We start from the raw sequence: 19,902 nt of genomic DNA on the forward strand, positions 1-19,902 counted from the left end.
ACATGCAGCATTAGCTACACAAGAATACCAAGAGAAGTTTTCTTTTAAAAAAAAGGAACTACAAACAGAAGTGAAGCCATGAGAGGTTATCCATTGTTTTGTCTCTCCACTTGGTTTTATATTTTTGTAAGGTTTATATCTCATTGAGATCTTCTCCACTTTCAGTTTGTGGTGGATCCTATCTTACATCCTTTGTTATTTGCTTTTTCTGGGTCCCCTCAACTCAACCATATTTGTCATTATTACCTCTAACCTCCCAAACCAATAATATTTTTTTTTTATTCGATGCAAAATCTGTCGTCATGTTTCTTCTGATGTGCTCATCTTCAGCTATATCCTCCTTGATGTATTCCTAAACTACTTGGTGTATCTTTTTCCTCTACAATTTAATTTTTTTACAAGTTAGTTTTTTAATGCATCCGTCTCATTATATGCATACGAAACATATAAAATTAAATCACGAACAAACAACAAGATTTTCTCAATGTTTTCATCATTTCCTTTCGCTATATGCCATGGGTCGAGATTAGCATGCATGGTCAATATGTTGATCTATATCTTGTTAGATTTGTATATAGTGAAGATAATTTTATTTTTTTTAAAAATGTAACAAAAATATTTGTTTTTTAATTTTTTGAGAAATATAATGAGAATTTGAATTTTGGAACTCTCTACAGTAGATAGAAATGTCAACTAAGATCTAAAAAAAAAAAGAAGAAAGAATTCCATCCCAGTTGAAATCTCAGTAAATACAAATTAATAAATCTCTAGATCTTGATCAATAAAATATCGTACATATCAATCAGTCAATTTTTTTACTTTCTCAAATAGAACTATGGAGTTAATAAATCTCAATATTTAAAAATAATTATTAATTTTGGATTCACCATATGGATATTTCAATATCTCAATCTTAATATATTGAACAAAATCTAACATCCAGAATCCTTCCAAAAAAACCAAGATCTCATCTTTCAAAAACTACTAGTGACAACAAACTGAGTTAAAGTTGGTTGGCTTGAAGATGAGCACTGCAGCAATGCAGGTTAATTGCTGCTTACAAATTCCTAATAGAAGCCCCATGCAAGTATACTACCAACTTGCATTATCAAGGACATATCCTCCCAAGATTCCAATTTCCAAAGGTCACATGACCTGAATACTGTTTATAATATAGAAATTAGAGGGACAACTCTGCACATAATTCCACCTACTAATATCCAAATGACTAATCAATTCCACAAACCTCCAATCCCACCTCACACACCACAGCCAACTCACTTTTAAGCACAACCATTCTACCACTGCCTTTTTTCCTTTCTGACCAATCCAATCTTTTCAGCAGTCCAACAACTTTATGGTGCTTCATATAGATTTTCTCCAAATTTGATATAATGGAGAAGTCTTCATCATTATCTGCACACCCCACTTCTGGTTTCCCCCAACCTTTTCTTTTCTTTTTTTTATTTTTTTTTTCCCTGGTGACACCAGAAGAATCTTTTACTCTTCTCCCTGCTACATGACCTTTCTCCCTCTGACCATTATTAACCTCCCCTCTCTTCTACCAGGTTGGTTGTTGTAGAGGGCCACAGCAAGAATCCTTCCCCCTCCCCCTCCCTCATATTCTTCTCCACCACCTTTAAGTCCTCATGGCCCTGGCATCCATTTCTTAGAGGGCTTGCTTCAACCCCTGGCTCCTTTGAGGTTTGTGTTCTAACTGTACTCTTTAGTTCTTTTCTTTTTCTCTCCCTATCTTCTTCACTTCTTTGGATCTTCTCCCTCTTACACCTAACCTTGGCTGAAGCTTCCTGGCTCTTGGGCTCTTTATTGCTTAAACCTCACATATGAGTCATATTTACTTTCCCTTTCTCATGAACTGATCTCTCTGCACTTTCTTGCTCCTCTCAAGATGTTGTTCCACTGCTCCTCCTATTTTTCTTCTTTCCTTCTTTGCTTCCTTTAGTAATTACTTGTGTTTTATTTCTCCCAAGCAAAAAAAAAAGAAAAGAAAAAGAAAAAGAAAAAAACTTTCTTTGCATCTTTTTAGCTACTTAGATATTAGCTCAAGCTGCCAGGTCTCGTGTTGCAGTTTACTGTAGTATTCTGTGTTCTTCTGTGGTTTGTTCCATGCAATCCCTGCTCTTCCATGCTTGCTTGATGTTTTCTGCCTTGGTGCTCATTTATTAGACTCTCTAAAACATCTGTTCTGCTATATTTTCTTCATCTTGGCTCCTTTTATCTACCTCGTTCTTCTTTATTTTCTCCTCCCAATGCCACAATCTTACTTCCCTCTTCGGTGGGAGAGCACCGGGGACCAGTGGTGGTATGCCTCCCCCATTGACTGGGCGGCGGCCAATGGCCACTATGACCTGGTCCGGGAGCTTCTCCACCTTGATGCCAACCTCCTTATCAAGCTCACCTCCCTCCGCCGGATCCGGCGGCTCGAGACAGTCTGGGACGACGATACACGCTTTGTCGATGCCGCGAAATGCCGGTCCTTCGTCGCCCGAAACCTCCTTCTCGAGTGCGAGACGAAGAACCGGAAAAATACTCTGATTCGAGCTGGCTATGGTGGTTGGCTGCTCTACACTGCAGCCTCCGCAGGGGATATTAGCTTTGTTCGAGAGTTGCTTGAGAGAGCCCCACTTTTAGTCTTTGGAGAAGGAGAGTATGGTGTGACGGATATACTCTATGCCGCGGCGAGGAGCAAGAATTCTGAGGTTTTTAGGCTACTGTTCGAGATTGCGGCGTCTCCGAAGAGCTTGGTAGGTGGCAGCGGCGGAGAGGTGGTGGATGGATCGGGTGGGTGTGTTTTGACCTTTAAGTTGGAGATGGTGAACAGGGCTGTTCATGCTGCTGCTCGAGGAGGGAACTTGGAGATCCTGAAAGAGCTTCTCGAGGACTGCTCTGATATCTTAGCTTATAGAGATGTTCAAGGATCTACCATCTTGCATGCTGCTGCTGGCAGAGGGCAAGTTGAGGTGAGACTGCTTCTACTTTAAATTTTCACTTGGATTATCTAGCTGAATTGATTTAGTGTTGATTTATGGTCCATATCAGCATTTTGCTTAAAGTAGTGGTTTCCATTAATTTTTTTCTTGAGATATGTTTGTTTCGACATTCTCTGTATTGTTTTTGATATGTTACAATACTAGTTCAAATGTGAATAAATGTGAATAAATGCATTCTGAAGGGTTGCAAATCAGCGGCAGTAGATTTGCCATCTTATGATTTTGGTTCTTAGACTGCTGAATTTGGTTGGAGATATAGCCCTCTGATCATTTTATCACCTTGCTGAAATAACTTCTTTGTTTCCTTCATATTTTTATGTAAGTAAAAAATCTGATATGCTCTATTATTAACAACATGTAATGATAATTTGATAATATCATGTAAGTTTATTGTCGATTAAAATAACTTCCTTGATATGAAGAACCGGCATTTCTTTCCTAGGATTATATATCATGTGTGTGTATGTAGTATGTACGTGTGTATGTACGTAGACTTGGTTGTTCCTAGTGTTAAATGACAAAAAAAATGCCCTTCTAAAGGCAAAATGTCAGAGGCTATTTTGGTCTTATCTGCCCATTCTTTCTACTAAATTACCAAGCTGTTTAATATCATTTCTAGCATATCCTTTTTTTGTTGGTCATACATTTTTTTCCTCCCTCAGATCGATTGATAGAGACTTCAGAATATCAGGCTGTTATTTTGGACCTTGCCACATTAGTAATTTGGCTTTTGTTTCATCACTTTGCTATCGCAGGTAGGCCTTTTATGATTGTTAGTCGCTAAGGTTGATACTGAAGATGCTAAATTTCCTGAATGTGTACCTGCCGGGAAACTGATTTGTGAACTATTTATCTGAAACATTTTCTTAAAACATTTGTAATTTTAGAAGGATCATCAAGCAACCATTTGGTCATGCTGTTGGGAAATCAGTATCAGCATTTAGTTGTTGATGTTATCTGCTGTAGAAGTCTCTCAATAAACATACAATAGACTAAGAAAAAAATATAAATACAAGTGGAACTAATCGATAAAACCATGTCCCAACCAAATGTAACAAGGCTATAGACAAATCAAGCTGATGAAAGAACCAATTATCTAATGAAGTAGGTGAACTGAGTATTTTAGCTGCATAAGCTGCAATCTAGTAGTATTAGTTTTCATCATTCTATCAACTTTAGTCTCTAAAACATTAAAGGGATGTGAACATGAGCATATTCTCAGCACATCTATATAAAGAGGGATAAAAAAGAACAAAACCGTGATTCAGTGACGCCACTCAGAAGATTCTGTAAACTATAAGTTTCTTATTAGAATGCAAGGTTAGGAACCCAAAACCAGGAATTTGGCATATTTTGAGCATCAATTAATGAGTAATGAGCTAATGTTTTGGTTTATTTTAAGTGCCCACTTGCAATTTCCTTCTTGTCCTTTTCCTTTTCTGTTCATCTTTTCTGGATAAGTTGATTATGTGTTGATGTGAAAGTTAAGAAACAAGTGAAACAGATGAAATGTATGCAGCCTCTAGTATCATACTGGAACTCTGCACTATGGTCGGCTAGTAGTACCATGAGGCTTTTAGCAGCAAAAAATATGTATAAAGCTAGAAAGGGGAGGTTGTGTCGATATCAATAAGAACTAAATGAAGATAAAAAAAATGTCGCATGTGAGCACCGAAGAAAATACAAATGCGGGTGAGATCTAGGCATAGAGGTTAGCATGTGCATTTAACTAACTTCTCTCATTTGATATTTGCACTTTTTAGTTGTGCAATTGATCAGACCATAATTTCTTCAATACCCATGATTCTAAATAGTTTTTTTTTGGAACTGTGAAGGCTGTTTAACTATTTGAGGGCTGAGGCAAATGCCTCTGGAAGTTTACTGCTTAAACAATTTTGCAAAATCTCAGTAGTTCATTATTTTTAGAATTTGTAATATGAGGAAAGGATGTGGACATCAAGCTCTAATTCACAAAACTTCAGTTTTCCAAATTCATATCATTTTTGTAGATTGGATCCTGTGGCATGCCTGTCCAAATTGCATGATAGTGTGAAAATTGTGCTTCTTCGAAGAAAATGCAGTATGATTTTACATTTTTGAATACAAAGTAATTTGCTTATCCTAATAGTGGACTTCTATTCCACGAACCAAGGGAGTTTCTTGAGCTCTCATAATATGAAGCACTTGGTCTGTGTTTTAGATAGAGTACTACTTTGAATTAATTACATGATTCATTTTTTGAGCCTCTACCCTTTTGCGTTGCTTATTATTTATGGGAATTCTTCGCTGTTGTGTGTTTTCTGTATTATTTGGAAGATCTCTTGATGTCAAGTATGAGAAAGTTAAGTTTCCAAAACAAATCCATTTAAATGAAAACATAGAGGAGGTATCCGATATGTATCATCTGCATCACATTGACAAAAATTTGCAGTGAAATTTTCATTTGAAATTAATTTCGTAGTAACTTTAATCAATCCAAACTAATTGTGCAGGTAGTCAAGGATCTAGTGGCATCTTACGACATAATCAATTCTCGAGATAATCAAGGGAACACAGCACTGCATGTGGCAGCCTTTCGAGGACACCTGTCAGTTGTGGAAGCCTTAATTACTGCATCTCCATCATCCTCCACTTTGACAAATAATGCTGGAGATACTTTTCTACATATGGCCGTGGCAGGTTTCAGAACTCCTGGTTTCCGAAGGCTTGACCGGCAAATGGAACTCATGAAGAAGCTGGTTTGTGGAACTATCGTAAATATGCAAGAAATCATCAATGTTAGGAATAATGATGGAAGGACAGCCCTTCACATGGCTGTGATTGGTAACATGCACTCTAACCTTGTTGAACTCTTGATGACTGTCCAATCAATCAACCTAAACATTCGAGACACTGATTGTCTGACACCACTGGATCTACTCCGACAACGCCCACGATCAGCATCTTCTGAAATACTGATTAAACAGTTGATTTCCGCTGGAGGAGTCTCGAATTCAAAGGACTACATGGCAAGATCAGCCATTGCTTCCCACATAAAGATGCAAGGTATTGGAAACAGCCCAGGTACGTCTTTCAGAATTTCCGACGCAGAGATATTCTTGCACGCAGGTATTGAAGCATCAGAAGCCAGTGGAAGGCCTAGCTCATGCTCCAGTGTTAGCAGGAGTGAGCTTCCAAATTTTGGCACCATTGATGAAAACCAAGCATTCTCGGACAAGAAGAAACAAAATCCTGTTAACAGTGCAGCAAGGCGTCTCATGATTCTTCTCAGGTGGCCTCGTCGGAAGGAGAAGAAAACTGATACACCAAAGAAATTGGGAGATGATGACTCACTGGACTCCTTGAAGAAATGGAGTGAGCGTGAGGAGACACCGACTCCCCTCCGACAGCGATTCTCCAGGGGAACATCACTCCTGAACAACAAGCGAACTCTTTCTGTTAGGAGTTCCGTGCCAAGTCCAGCCACAAAAAAGAAATTTGCTGCAGGTTTAATGCATGGGGTCATTCAAACCATGCCACACCTTGCTCCTCCGACACGGTATCCATCTGGTTCTTTCCCGGAGTCATCAATGTCATCCCCCTCATCAGATAAACAGAAGGGCATCTGTGGAGAGAATGAGCCCAGTGGTGGTGCCTCCTGTTCAAATTCATCAGTTACTGGCGGTGGCACGACAGAGAACACATCACAGAAATCTGGTTTTGTGAATGCTAGATTGATGAATCAGTACCTTTGTTTCGGGGCACAAGGTCTGACGGTAGAGGATTCAGTCAATGGACAGAGATCGAGTCGGACATTCAAACGCTCGGTTCTGTCAGTGGCTTGATAGACCAGATGAAAGATATGGAGTTTGTGGTGTATCTACGTATTTGGCATGGTCATTGCTCTGTTGGCCAGCCAGTATTACCAGGTGTGTTTTGTTAGCAAGGTGTGTTGGTTTTCCTAAGAGCATCTATGTTGCATGTTTGCATCTAGGTATATCTACTATATGCATAGCTTTCTGCTGCATGAACTATGTCTAACTTTTGTTAATAACTAGAGCAAATGATAATATGAAACCATAAGTATATACTCTGATTGCAACATTTCATGTGTTCATACACTTTGTTTAGCCAGATGGTTGTGGATTGGCTACTTGGGATTTGCATGTTTCTCTAAGCAGTTGCATCGCAGAAGTAGTGAATTGAAGACCTTCGAGCTAAACCAGCACCGCAGCAAGTCCTCTGAAATTCCACTTGGACTAACTTCTATCATGCATGGTAGGGAGTTTCACACCAAAGTCCACCATGATTTTAGTATTTTTCTAGCTTAAATGATGCCTTAAAGGCTGACTGGGTGACTGATATGGCTAACTCCCATCACTTGTTGATTGAATTTTCAGAATCTAGGTTCTTACCCATAACTTTGCATAGCATATTAGTAGTGATAGCTGGAAAAAATAATTCAGTGTGCCACAAAGAAACTGTTTTCAACCAGAAGTTCATCTTTTTAAGCTACTAATGCTTGTCTCGTACCATATTAGCCTTACAAAAAAGAAAGCAGTATCCTTTACTCAATGATGGAACATAGAATCCTGGCATTTTATGTTCTGATAATTTGATATATAGGCGCAAACACAGAAATAGAGGGGGACTGATGATTTCAGTGCCGAGGTCATTGAGCAGGCTTGAAGCTATTGAGACTTGGTAGGAACAACGTAAATGAGGAGATAAAATGTTTTGGTATCTGATGCATCTAAATATCCATGGGATTGAAGTGTTTCTGCAAGAAACAACTTGGTTCTGCACTTGATGAGGTCTCTCACTTACTCTCCATGAAGCATATCACGTTCCACATCCAGCTACAAAAAACAAACTTTGCACATAAACGATAAGGTTGCATTGTTGGGAGTGTCAGATGATGCCTGGCCATGGCTACTGGCGTACTATTTTTCTAGTGCAACTTTGAAGCTCAGATCCACCATTACTACTACCAACCCTTCCTCACATTGTTTGCGATGCAGCCAGCCGATCTATATCTGGATTTCCTTATCCTAGTTTTTGACTAGATTCTCAAAGGTACCAATTCTAGCTATATGCTGAGAGTATGTTGGAGTTCGAGCAATCTAATTATAACAAATATAGTGAAATATGTATACAATAAATATGAACAAAATAAAAAAGATAAATGAAAGGAAAACAGCTAGTCCGGGAGTTTGTCCTGGAACTGTCGTTGCTTTCTACATCCCATCTTTTGATTGCATCCCCTCCCTTTGAACACACGCATGGAGAAGGAACGTTGTAAGCTTGAAAGTGTTGTATCTTGGAGCCGTTACACGCAGAGGTCTAAGGAAGAGTCTCTGGCCATTTAGCCTCTATTTTTAATGCCAATTTTATTGTGGGTGCGTTGTGTTTGTGTACGATAAAGCAGTTTTTATGCCAAACTTTACCAGAAAGTTCCTCTTGCTTTGTGCACATAATACTACCCGGAAATAACCTGCTGCTCCGATCCAACTTTTTATTTAATCATTAGTCGATTTTGTTGACGATGGTTAATTTACAGTCATGGATCATTCTTTTGAACAGGTCATTGTGTTGCCAAATGATTAATCAATGTGTTTTGGGGGCTATATATTTTTCTCAAGGGAAGAGGAGATCTTCTACGACCAAGTAATCTATACATACTTCTAGGGGATCAACCAATTGGAGGAGCATCATGCAGGTAAAAGGAAACAAAAACAAGGCTCAATAATTTCCGGAAAACAACTAACAAACGATCTAAAGATAGGATCCTGAGAAAGTTTACCAGGGTGAAGAAAAGGATTTTAATTATAGAAGTTTCCATCGGATATCATACAAATGATTTATCTTCAACAAAAAAAAAGCTGATTCCACAAGAAGGATAAGGCTTGGCTGAAAATATTTTTCAACTTTTCCTAGTCCTCTAACCAATTCCAGCAAGTCATCTCATATGAAAAATCTAGCCTTCTAGTGAATCTCTCTCATTTCAAAATTCCACAACAGATCAAGGAGATGCCAGAATCTAAACTCACCATGCCCATATCCTATACAAATTGTGTAAGATCTTTCGCCCCACCCAATCGTAATCCATCGTCACTTGCTGTCGGTGAAATCTGCATCAATTACATCCCCACCATCATCTGGTCCCTTGCCAGCTGAGCCTGCAGACCCAGCATCCGCCCCAGGGGCTGGCCCAGGGCCGGCCCCGGCCCCGGCCCCAGCCCCGGCCCCAGCCGTTCCAGGCTGGTTGTAGAGCGACTGCCCGAGCTGCATCACCTCCTGGTTGAGGGCAGCCATGGCATCTTTCATGCTCTGGGTAGATCCTCCTGCAATGGCATCTTTAAGCTCCTTGAGCTTTCCCTCCACCTTTTCTTTGACAGCAGCAGGAACTTTGTCTCCAAGCTCCTTCAATTGCTTCTCCGTCTGGTAGACCACCGACTCAGACTGGTTCTTAGTGTCGATGGCCTCCCTCTTCTCCTTGTCCTCCTTTGCGTACCTCTCAGCTTCCTTCACCATTCTCTCCACCTGCATAGTTCCACACCAGCCCCACAACAAAAAAAAGAAATAATAATTATGCTAGGCTTCAGGATAAATATCAATGACTATACAAATACTCGTAGCCAGGACTTCAAGAATGTGAAACAAGCATTTTCTATTTTACATGGCCAATGCGAAGTTGTCAACGAGCGCATATAAACAAATTTTAAGGGACAAACCTAATGCAAACCTTTTCGAATGTTTTTAACAGCACTAGTAGGTGACATAAAAATACATGACATCAGATGATTACTGCAAATTCAGAGGAGAAAAATTGAACACGTGAAATCACAATTAAGCAAGAGATCCAATGAAAGAATTTCCTCAGAAACAAAACCAGTCTCAGTTCCACTCAGATTATTGCTAGAAATCTCGAACAATGAGTTTTTGGAACAATTGTGGCATAATTATCAAAACAAAAAGGCCAATCAATCAGATGAAGTATATAACTACACTCAAATAATGCCAGCAGAAACACCAGATCTTTAATATGTTGTGATATGTAACTTGCTAGCTATTCCAAAGTGTAAAGTAATACACAATGGAGCCTCCATATGCAATCTGAAGTATGAAAATCAGAGCATCTTCAGGTAGTACTTGAAGAAAGGATACCTCATCGCCAGGCAAGGTGCTAGCACCAGTTATCGTGATGTCTTGCTTCTTCCCAGTGCCCTTGTCTACAGCAGTAACTGAGAGAATACCATTGGCATCAATATCAAACTTGACTTCAATTTGTGGGACTCCCCGTGGGGCTGGGGGAATTCCATCAAGACGGAAACTTCCTAGTGATTTGTTGTCCCTTACGAACTCTCTTTCACCCTGAAGAACATTTATCTCAACACTTGTCTGCCCATCTGCAGCAGTAGAGAAGACCTCTGATTTGGAGGTGGGCAATGTGGTGTTCCTTGGGATGATCTTTGTCATCACTCCACCCAGAGTCTCCAGACCAAGAGATAGTGGTGTAACATCCAGAAGAACAATGTCACTGACATCTCCAGACAAAACACCAGCCTGAAACGGAAAATATGAAATTGTGAATAAGTAATCCCAGATGAGAAGTATTGAAAGGAACTAGTTAACAGACTAGTTTCTGCAAAACTTGCACAAAGGCAATCAACCACCTAAATTGTACCTTATTTATAGTAATTGGGAAAAGAGAAGGTCACTTTTGCAAAACCATTTGAGAAATTCATGGATGTATATTAATCCACAAAGTTCATAGCATACCAGTGATTCAAAAACACATCTCTGTGTAGCAACATAAGGTGTCTATTAGACCTATTATGCTACTTAAAACATGGTTCCTCATTAAAATTATTTTCAATCTTAGTATTTTCCAGAGTTTGTGGCATTAAGAAATGAACTAGACTGCATCTTTTAGTGATACATACCAGCAACAACAAGAATATCTATCTAATGAAGATATCTGTAAGAGCAAAGCATGATTCCTCTGCTGTTTAAAAGATGACATTTTTTCCATACCTTCACTGACTATAGTTAGGTCAGAGGATGAAAAGCCCTTGCAGCATGAAACTGTATTATACAATATACTTTGCATTTCTTAATGTACTTTCATGAGTTTGCATGTCTTCCATGCAAATATCAAATCAAATCTTTTCATAATTTAAATAGCATTTTTCGCCTGAATGTCCCTAAAACTGTCATGAAAAGCATAATTTGTAATCTAGAATGAAGATACCATACCGCTTTCTTTATTTTATACAAGAAGTAATAAAATAAATAACCATGAATATGTACAAGTTTCGTGCTCCAGAAAATTAATCCCTTATTTTATTACTTGGAGTAACAACGACTCAATAACATGTAATGATGTTGATTTACCTACCTAGTAGCAGTCGTCAATAAATAACAATAGCAAAGCATAAGATATTTTCCAGCTTAGGACAAAATGTCATATGGCTCTGGCTAAAGAAGACCACTCCAACAAAAGTTATCCGAGTAGCTTACTAACTTGTAAATTGAACAAATAACTATTATTGTTAGACCTTTTAACAAATAATTGCACAAGTAAGATGGTGAGCAGGTTCAGATCAAATACTGACCTGAACAGCAGCCCCTAGGGCAACAACTTCATCAGGGTTGACAGTAACATTTGGCTCCTTTCCTGTTATCTTCTTAACAAGTTCCTGAACAGCTGGCATACGGGTTGATCCACCCACAAGTATCACCTCATCAATATCCTTGAATGAAAGTTTTGCATCTTTTAAGGCATTATCTACTGGAGTTTTAAGCCTAAAAAAAAGACACAAAAAGCAGATATAAGCATCAAATATGTTAAATACACAGACACATGTCTAGAAGCAAGACAGAATGGAGAACATAAACAGTCCCATATTTAACACTTGGCATGCTTAGTATATCTTATAGTTATTAACTGTAATCAAAGAGCAGATATCACCAAATAGAAAGAAGTGATGTTTTCTAGCAAAGTATGAAATCATCATTGTCAAAAATTAAAGAGCTGAGAGAGATCACCAAATAGAAAGAAGTGATGATTTCTAACAAAGTGTGCATTCAAAATGAAAAAAAACAAGGAGAGAAATAGAAAGCAAATAACAATCTAGTCAATATTTTCTTAATGTCCCCAGAACAACAACAGATAAGTCGTACCTGTCAAGAAGATCAGAACACAATTCCTCAAATTTAGCCCTTGAAAGGGTTGCCTCAATATGCTTGGGGCCATCAGCAGTTGCAGTAATGAATGGTAAACTGACAAACAGTATCAATATTTCTTGCATTAGGAAGAGTTACAAATACATGTAAATTAAAAAGGAAATTGAAGTTATATAAGAATCTAACCTAATATTTGTTTGCGTCAAGGAAGATAGTTCCATCTTAGCCTTCTCCGCTGTCTCAGTTAGTCGCTGAAGGGCTTGTTTGTCTTTCAAAAGATCAATGCCTTCATCTCTCTTAAAGTTAGCAGCAAGCCAATCAACAACTCTCTGCAGAAAGTGAGATAAATAAGCATTTTTTTGGGTAACACAATGTGCATATAGCTCAATTGCTGTAAGCACTAATTACTGTCAGATTACATGAGCAAAGCATCTGCATGCACATTGTTGAGAATGTATCCCACCATATGTGAGTTTAATTTTGGCCATTTAAACACACTAAATTTTAGCTACCTTGGCAAAGAATTATCAAACATAAATAAAGGCTTAGAATCTGCCAATGATGTATTACATCAAGTAGAAAACATATTAGAACATCCAGTAACTGAAACCAATTTGGACAAGGACTCATGGATTACTTCATAGAACAATGAACAATATTTAATACAACCATATCAGGGACAAGCATATTAGCTTTAATACCCAAAAGAGGTGGGGGTTTTTTGTTGTTGTGGGGGAGGGGGTGGTTTGTGGAGTTGTTTATTGGGATGATGTGCCAAAAGGATCACTTGTTGTGGGAGCAGTTGAAAAAGAAAGGGTAAGACTCCAAGGAAAGCCAGCTAGAAGTAGTCAGAAAGGACATCTAGGTAGAAGCTAATCGCATATAAAAAATGTTTAAAATCTTCACATAACAAAGATGTATGCATTAGAAACCAATGAAAAATGAAAAGATTTCAGCTATTTATCTCCGACTCCAAGTTAATGGGAAAAAGCCTGTTTGGTTATGATTATTCTGAAACCATTCCTTAATTCACGAAAGATCTATAAACATGGCAAGTAACAAATAAATGGCACTGCACAGTATATATCAGAAAATCCATATATCATCAGATAACACCTGGTGGGGCTTCTGATTGATGTATGCAAATCTCACTCCTTGAAGAATGATGTTTACTCAAACAGGGATCATGCAAAAACAAGGCACTGCATAACTTAATGAGCAGCAACATATTGTGCGATAACTGAAAAATATCAGCTTCAGTGGCAGAGAGTTGCATAAAGGACACATGCATGCAGTACAATGACGTAAGAGATGGTCCGGAACGTGCATATGCACAGATATAAGTACATCAAGTAATCACACCGAGCAATCTAGCAGCACACATATAAGTACATCAAGTAATCACACTGAGCAAGCTAGCGCCAAAGTATTGATTATTGTGATATTGAGTCAAAACAGAAGAACTTACCTTGTCAAAGTCATCGCCACCAAGATGTGTGTCTCCAGATGTAGAGAGCACCTCAAATACACCATCTCCAACCTCAAGAACTGCAGCAAAATGTTATAAAGCAATTACTGCAACGTAATGTAAGTTGTGCAAAATGTTATACAAGGCCATGTACTACATCAAAATCGTCAACATCTCTTTAAAACATTTAACTGGTAACTTATATATGTTAGAGAAAATCTGTTGTCAAACATATTTCTAGAGACTCCATGCAAAAGTGTGCGCTGTTGGATAGCACCTAATTAATGTTCAATTGATTAATGAGATGTATGTATCATCGGGTAACCAGTAGCTCATGTTTTGTTTCCACTATTGCTTCCTAATGTTGTAACCTTTTTGAATCTTCTCACTGAAACTCGGAAACTTGAAGAAAACTGACAAAACTACCAAAATCAAAACTCAGTTGGCATCCAAGAACCAAAACCAAGTTTTGAACCTTTTCCAACAGGACAGGGACAAAGCTACAACAAGACAAGAGTAAAACCAGCCCAAAGATATGAAAATAATGGGAACCGAGCCTTCAGAAATATTTTCAACTCAAATATAATGTTGTTGACTTTTTTCACAAAGCAAATATTTTCAACTCCAGTACAATGTTGTTGACATTTTTCACAAAAGAAACTGACCTCTAGGTTAAGAACCTCTTCAGCGAAAATCTAATCAATCATATAATCCTCAACTTTCAGCTCATCCAAAGCATCTCTAAGTTCTATACCAATATAAATACTTATTACCGCATGCATCATATTGGGAACAAAATTTAAGTTCAATTTTAATTCTTTAATAATATATATCCAAAGGACAGAATTTCCCTTCTTAAGTGGACTTCTAGCTTATCTCATTCCTTCTCCATGTATAACTTCTTTTTTTTTTTTTTTTTTTTTTTTTTGTGCTAAACCGGGCGATCTATACAACACGTGTACGGATACACCCAATAAAATCGGAAAACAAAAAAATTTGTCAGAAATATGAATCTCCTTGATAATCTATTATATTTAGCACTGCATTAAAATAATGATCCTACAATGATCTTATTGATCTCTGTTGGTAGGCAACAATCTCTACAAAGTAGAAGTAGAGCAAGATGGATACAACATAATCTTATGAACATATACAACATACCTTTCTAATATCAGAAATAATTAAAACTTAACATACCGAGCACTCATAATGCAGGTTTTTGATTCAAGGGAGCGAATGAACTGAAGATACGAGAATTAGATTCCCATACTATCATATATTTTATCATTTATCATGTGCGTTGGAAGATATACTCCCACTTATAGTGGGTACACTTCTTTTATTTCACTATCTAATGGTGACTGAAAACTAGGGAGGTATCAAGCAAAGAAGAGTGGATTATAATTTTATATAGGTGAGTCTTCTGCTTTTATGCAGATGTAACGAATTTTAAAATGTTTTAAATTTTTTGCTATAGCTGTTGGGTGTCATTTGAAAATTCAAAATGAGCAAGGGAACTTCATTTTGAAAGCATGATAGAAAATCACAAGTATTAGAATATTTTGGGTGGCTTTTATGTTGTTGTAAATTTTTTAGAACCTCATAATTATACATTTTTGTACTTGCATCAGTTTCTCTCTAAAATAATAAATGGAATAAGACAAGTTTTTATTGAGAAACTTCTTTTTAAAGGTGGAATACACTATGACATGGTGAAACCCATGAAGACAAAAGGGAGAGCTTTGAGTTAACACATAGTGCAAGATCACTTTCAATAACATATGACCTACTCTCACAAAAACAGAAACGTTCTTCAAGGAGAAACATTCTGCAACAGCATAGAATCTTTCATGATTTCTCTCTTGTTAATCGAAAATGAAATTCAACGGGCAACTGAATCTATAATAATATAAGTAATAAAGAGAATTTTTGTTTAGTTCCAGTTAAGGTGGCTTTCTCAATATAAGCATTATCTAGTGTAACCAGACTGAACGCAAAATGGAAACTACCCTTAGGCCCTCGATATGTGTCTGCTAAACAATATAAAAACAATAAACAAAACGATTTTTTTTAACTGAAAATCTATTTGCAACTGCCTCTCTGCAGCTAAAGCTTTAACTACTCATTAATTAATTCTATGCTTTCATAAAGACAATTCTCCAAATACAATTACATGCTTTCGCCTACAATCTGCTGTTGAAACTAAATGAGGATATAGATGCATATCCACAAATATGCAACTACAACATAGTTTACCTGAAACATCAAAAGTACCACCTCCCAAGTCAAACACTAGAATTGTTTCATTGTTCTTCTTCTCAAAACCATATGCCAACGATGCAGCTGTGGGTTCATTGATAATACGAAGAACATCCAAACCAGCAATGCGACCAGCATCTTTTGTTGCCGTCCTTTGAGAGTCATTGAAGTATGCAGGAACTGTGACTACTGCTTTTGTAACCTTGTCATTTAAAAACTTAGATGCATCATCAACAAGCTTCCTTAAAACCTGGAGGCACGATGATTTTAAATGCTCAAGGTTAGCATAATAAATTAGATACACTTTCAAGTTTCAACTCCTATACTGCCATAAAAGACACAATTACTATGCAAATTCTCAACTTGTAGCTAAAAACTAGTATATCTTAATCTAAAAGAACATTCAACTAAATTCAATGCAACCACAATAAGGATCAACTATGCAGCCACAATAAGGGTCGACTAAAGTTCAAATCAACTTGTTTTAAGCAGCACCTGCAGATATAAAGTTTCAAAGAAAAGTAACAAAATAAAAGCTTAAATAATAATCTTCCATGACTTATGACATCACACATGTGACGCACATGGCTGCTGAAGTTGTAGGATTTGAGATAATTTGATCAAAACCTAACTCCTAAAAAGATCTAAAGATTATTAACTTTGTAACGTGTAACAAATCACATTTTATCACCTGATTTAGAAGCATTCTATCCAATGTTCCAAAATGCGATGTATAATGCTGCATATGCGAGCGCAGTCCCTTGACCGCCCGCAATTTTTAATATCCAATTTTTAATATCCAATACTATATGAGGTCATACTACATATGGACTAAAAACAAGGTTCACTTAGCATTGAATTAGCCGCATATGTAGCTGGCTTAATACCATACAACTGCATATGTAAGCCCATTTAGCATTGTGAAGGTATACAACCCACTCTTATGTCGCCCCACAAAGGTGGGGTAGGTTCAAGCTGATGGTCAGGTTTGATATAGATTTCATGTGGGCCTAATATCGCAATATTGCTTTAGTAGAGCTAAATTGTTGATTATGCTAGAACTATTGAGTATCAAATGCCAAATAATGAGCACTAACCGCCGGTTTGTTATGGTTATTTGTATTATACTCAATATACTTTTATTTTTAAATACTTCAAAAATAGTGGCCACATATGCACCCATATTCGACCTGCATACTGCATATGCACTATGCAGTCCCTTGACCACCTGCATTGCAGCTAACCGCTGATTCTCTCTCTCTCCACTCTCCCTGAAGTTCCTAAAAGTCTAGTTATTCTATGACATCTTTTATAGAAGTTATTAAATATTCTCTTTCTTAATAAATTAAATTTTAACTTGCCTATTTGTTCAAAAGTTAGTATGACCGGTTTTCTTCCTACATATTGTGCTGACTCCTTTTTTTATTATTATTCTCAAAGCCTAGCAATGTTAGAATCCCTTCTTCTAAAGAAGTGTAGCATGAATTAAACCTTTTTAGAAAAGAAATTTAATTAAGGTTATAATAGGAATAATTTAAATCTGCAAAGGGTAATCTGATTATAGTTATTTTGCAAAATAGGATTAAAGGGCTAATTTTGGTATGAAAATTGAGAAATTAAGCTACTTTTATATTATAAAGATATAAGGGAGAGCAGGTGAGTTCTAAAACAAAACTTGCTATGTCAACTACAAGGATGGTCTTCTGAACTCTTATTTATTAAAAAATGAAATATACCCTTAATATGCCCTACTCAAAAAGGTCATGTACAAAGAACCATTTAGGAGAAAACCAAAACCCCATATGCAAAGGTTGTGTCTATAAATTTATGAAGATCAATAATTAGGCACATAGTCTTCTACTTAAGCAACATCAGAAGAGCTGATTCACCATGAAAAACTAATGAGAATTCAAAGAAACCAAATCATTTAAGTTTTTGGCACCAATAAAGACAACACAATCTTAGTTCGCATCTAAGAAACAGAATGCTCCGTCATACATGCTATATTACATTTCATATATAAATGACTAAAATTACAAACTTTGACAAACTACAGCTATGAGCAACACTGCCAAACGCTTAAGATACATATTGAGATCTTAATAGTTAAAACAAGCGGATAAGGAGAGGAAAACGACCTGAGCAGAGATCTCCTCAGCAGCAAATTGCTTCCCGATGGCCGGGCACTCAAGCTTGACATTTCCATTCTCATCCTTCACGACCCGATACGAGACCTGCTTCGACTCCTCATCGACCTCAAACATCTTTCTCCCAATAAACCGCTTCACAGAGAAGAAGGTATTCTCAGGATTCACCACGGCCTGCCGCTTCGCAATCTGTCCCACCAACCGGTCACCGTTCTTCGTATACGCCACGACCGATGGCGTGGTCCTCTGCCCCTCGGCGTTGGTCACGATCGTCGGCTTCCCGCCCTCCATGGCCGCCACCGCCGAGTTGGTGGTCCCCAGGTCAATCCCCACCACCTTCTCGCTCACCACCCGTAGAGGACCCCCGTAGCCCCGGTTCCCCCTCCCGGATCCCCTTCTTGTGCTGAGAAAAGCTCCATTGATGCCATTCGAGTGGCGGTTGCCGAAAAACAAAGATTTTGAGGAGGAGATTCGGGCGGACGCCTTCCGGGAGGATGGGAACGCCGCGGCGGAGCCAAGGATATGGATCTGAGCGGACGAAGATGCCATTTTGTGGGGGTGGGAAGGCGAGAAGAGGAAGAGAGGAGCCAGGAGACAGGCGACAGTCGGAGATAAGGGGGAGGAGGGGGGAAGGTGAGTTTTATGGTGAAGAGAGTTAGGTTAGGACACGTGGAAGCTTCTGGAAGGGTTAGGAAGGCCGAGGACCTTCCACGCGCTCGGGGAAGGAGAGGGACCTTTCCGCACGTGTGAAACGGGATGAGTGATGCAGAATTGGAAACGTGTGCAGTCGGAGAACGAATCCAGCCGGCCGCAGGGGTTTCTGGGGAACGTCGCTCGTGTGCAACGAGTAAGGTATAATTTTTAAATGACATCCTGGAGGGGGGGAGAGAGAGAGAGAGAGAAATTTTTTTTTTTTTTTTAGTATATCGGCTGCTCACACTGCTCTCGCATGAGTACAGCTAGCTACATCACTAGCAAGAAGGCTATACAAAACAAAAATAATAGAGATTTGATAGGTTCAGAGAAATTTTTCAAAATGATGAGCGGCAAATGAGATAGTCCAATTAGCAGCTCGATTCGTCTTTTGGAGGATATATCTGATCTAGACAGCACAGCACTCTCACAACATCCGTCGTGTGTCATCTAAAAACAAATGCGGAAGGACATGCCTGACCTTCCTTTCTTCGGGTGTCGCCTCGCAGAGAGATCGCCTCACCCGGCTCCTCTTCCAATAGTTTAGATGACAAAGACTTTATTAATGCTGTTGTGTGGTTCGTTGAAGAAACTAAGACGGTAGAACAACTTTTCTTACTGAGAAAAATATATTTGTTAGATTCACAAAATCTTATTATATATTGCCTTTGATGACTCTTAAAATATTTAGATTATTTTTTGGAAAATATAGCTTTGGCATATATATTGTATAGTTATTATCCACTCATCTGTTACTTTTTGATTGACTTTGGAGGATGGTGTTATTGTTGCTTATATCGTAGTTGCTGTCTGCTACTTCTCTATTACTTTTATCGTATCCTGATTTGTTGGCAACATTGTCGATGACAACATTTTCATTACACTGGAGAGGCCGAGGTGGCTAATTTCAGGTGCTAACATGTTTGTTGTGATTCATGTTATTGGAGGCTATTAGGTGCTACTTTTTTTTTTTCCAACATCAATAATCTCATGATAAAAACTGCATTAATATGGAGTGCAACACGGCTGTTATTATAGAAGGGATCTAAAAGGTTCGAGGGTGTTGGGGTGGGATCATTTACTATTCCGAAATATTTGGGCCATGGTAGGAATAGAGAAATCTTCCTGGCTAAGCATGTTTATAAGAAGGCCAACG

At 38.1% G+C, this 19,902-nt stretch overlaps 2 protein-coding genes across 2 annotated transcripts; one reads left to right on the forward strand and one right to left on the reverse strand.

Moving 5' to 3' along the window:
- The first annotated feature begins 1,196 nt into the window (after positions 1–1,196).
- On the forward strand, positions 1,197–7,094 carry LOC103708891 (uncharacterized). The gene is made up of 2 exons (XM_008793994.6): positions 1,197–2,981; positions 5,504–7,094. The coding sequence occupies exons 1-2, from the start codon at positions 2,271–2,273 to the stop codon at positions 6,833–6,835; spliced, it is 2,043 nt and encodes a 680-aa protein (XP_008792216.2). The 5' UTR covers positions 1,197–2,270; the 3' UTR covers positions 6,836–7,094.
- A 1,704-nt stretch (positions 7,095–8,798) lies between these two features.
- Positions 8,799–18,709, reverse strand: LOC103708892 (stromal 70 kDa heat shock-related protein, chloroplastic-like). Its single transcript, XM_008793995.6, has 8 exons — positions 18,045–18,709; positions 15,904–16,156; positions 13,648–13,727; positions 12,366–12,508; positions 12,177–12,275; positions 11,609–11,798; positions 10,158–10,556; positions 8,799–9,533 (listed from the first exon to the last, which is right to left on the reverse strand). Exons 1-8 carry the CDS (start codon positions 18,600–18,602, stop codon positions 9,102–9,104), a joined length of 2,154 nt encoding a protein of 717 aa, XP_008792217.3. The 5' UTR covers positions 18,603–18,709; the 3' UTR covers positions 8,799–9,101.
- Positions 18,710–19,902: the final 1,193 nt, after the last annotated feature.

Source organism: Phoenix dactylifera, chromosome 4 (genome assembly GCF_051530095.1).
Source record: "Phoenix dactylifera cultivar Ajwa chromosome 4, Ajwa_hap1_PhDact_Kaust_v1.1, whole genome shotgun sequence".
In the NCBI taxonomy this organism is placed as follows: Eukaryota; Viridiplantae; Streptophyta; class Magnoliopsida; order Arecales; family Arecaceae; genus Phoenix; species Phoenix dactylifera.

Coding starts and splice junctions, on each gene's coding strand:
- LOC103708891 (XM_008793994.6), top strand. CDS start 2,271: ATGCCACAATCTTACTTCCCTCTTCGGTGGGAGAGCACCGGGGACCAG. Junction 2,982..5,503: donor CTGGCAGAGGGCAAGTTGAG/GTGAGACTGCTT, acceptor CTAATTGTGCAG/GTAGTCAAGGATCTAGTGGC.
- LOC103708892 (XM_008793995.6), bottom strand. CDS start 18,602: ATGGCATCTTCGTCCGCTCAGATCCATATCCTTGGCTCCGCCGCGGCG. Junction 16,157..18,044: donor CTGAGGAGATCTCTGCTCAG/GTCGTTTTCCTC, acceptor TCGTGCCTCCAG/GTTTTAAGGAAGCTTGTTGA. Junction 13,728..15,903: donor TGGTACTTTTGATGTTTCAG/GTAAACTATGTT, acceptor ATTTTGCTGCAG/TTCTTGAGGTTGGAGATGGT.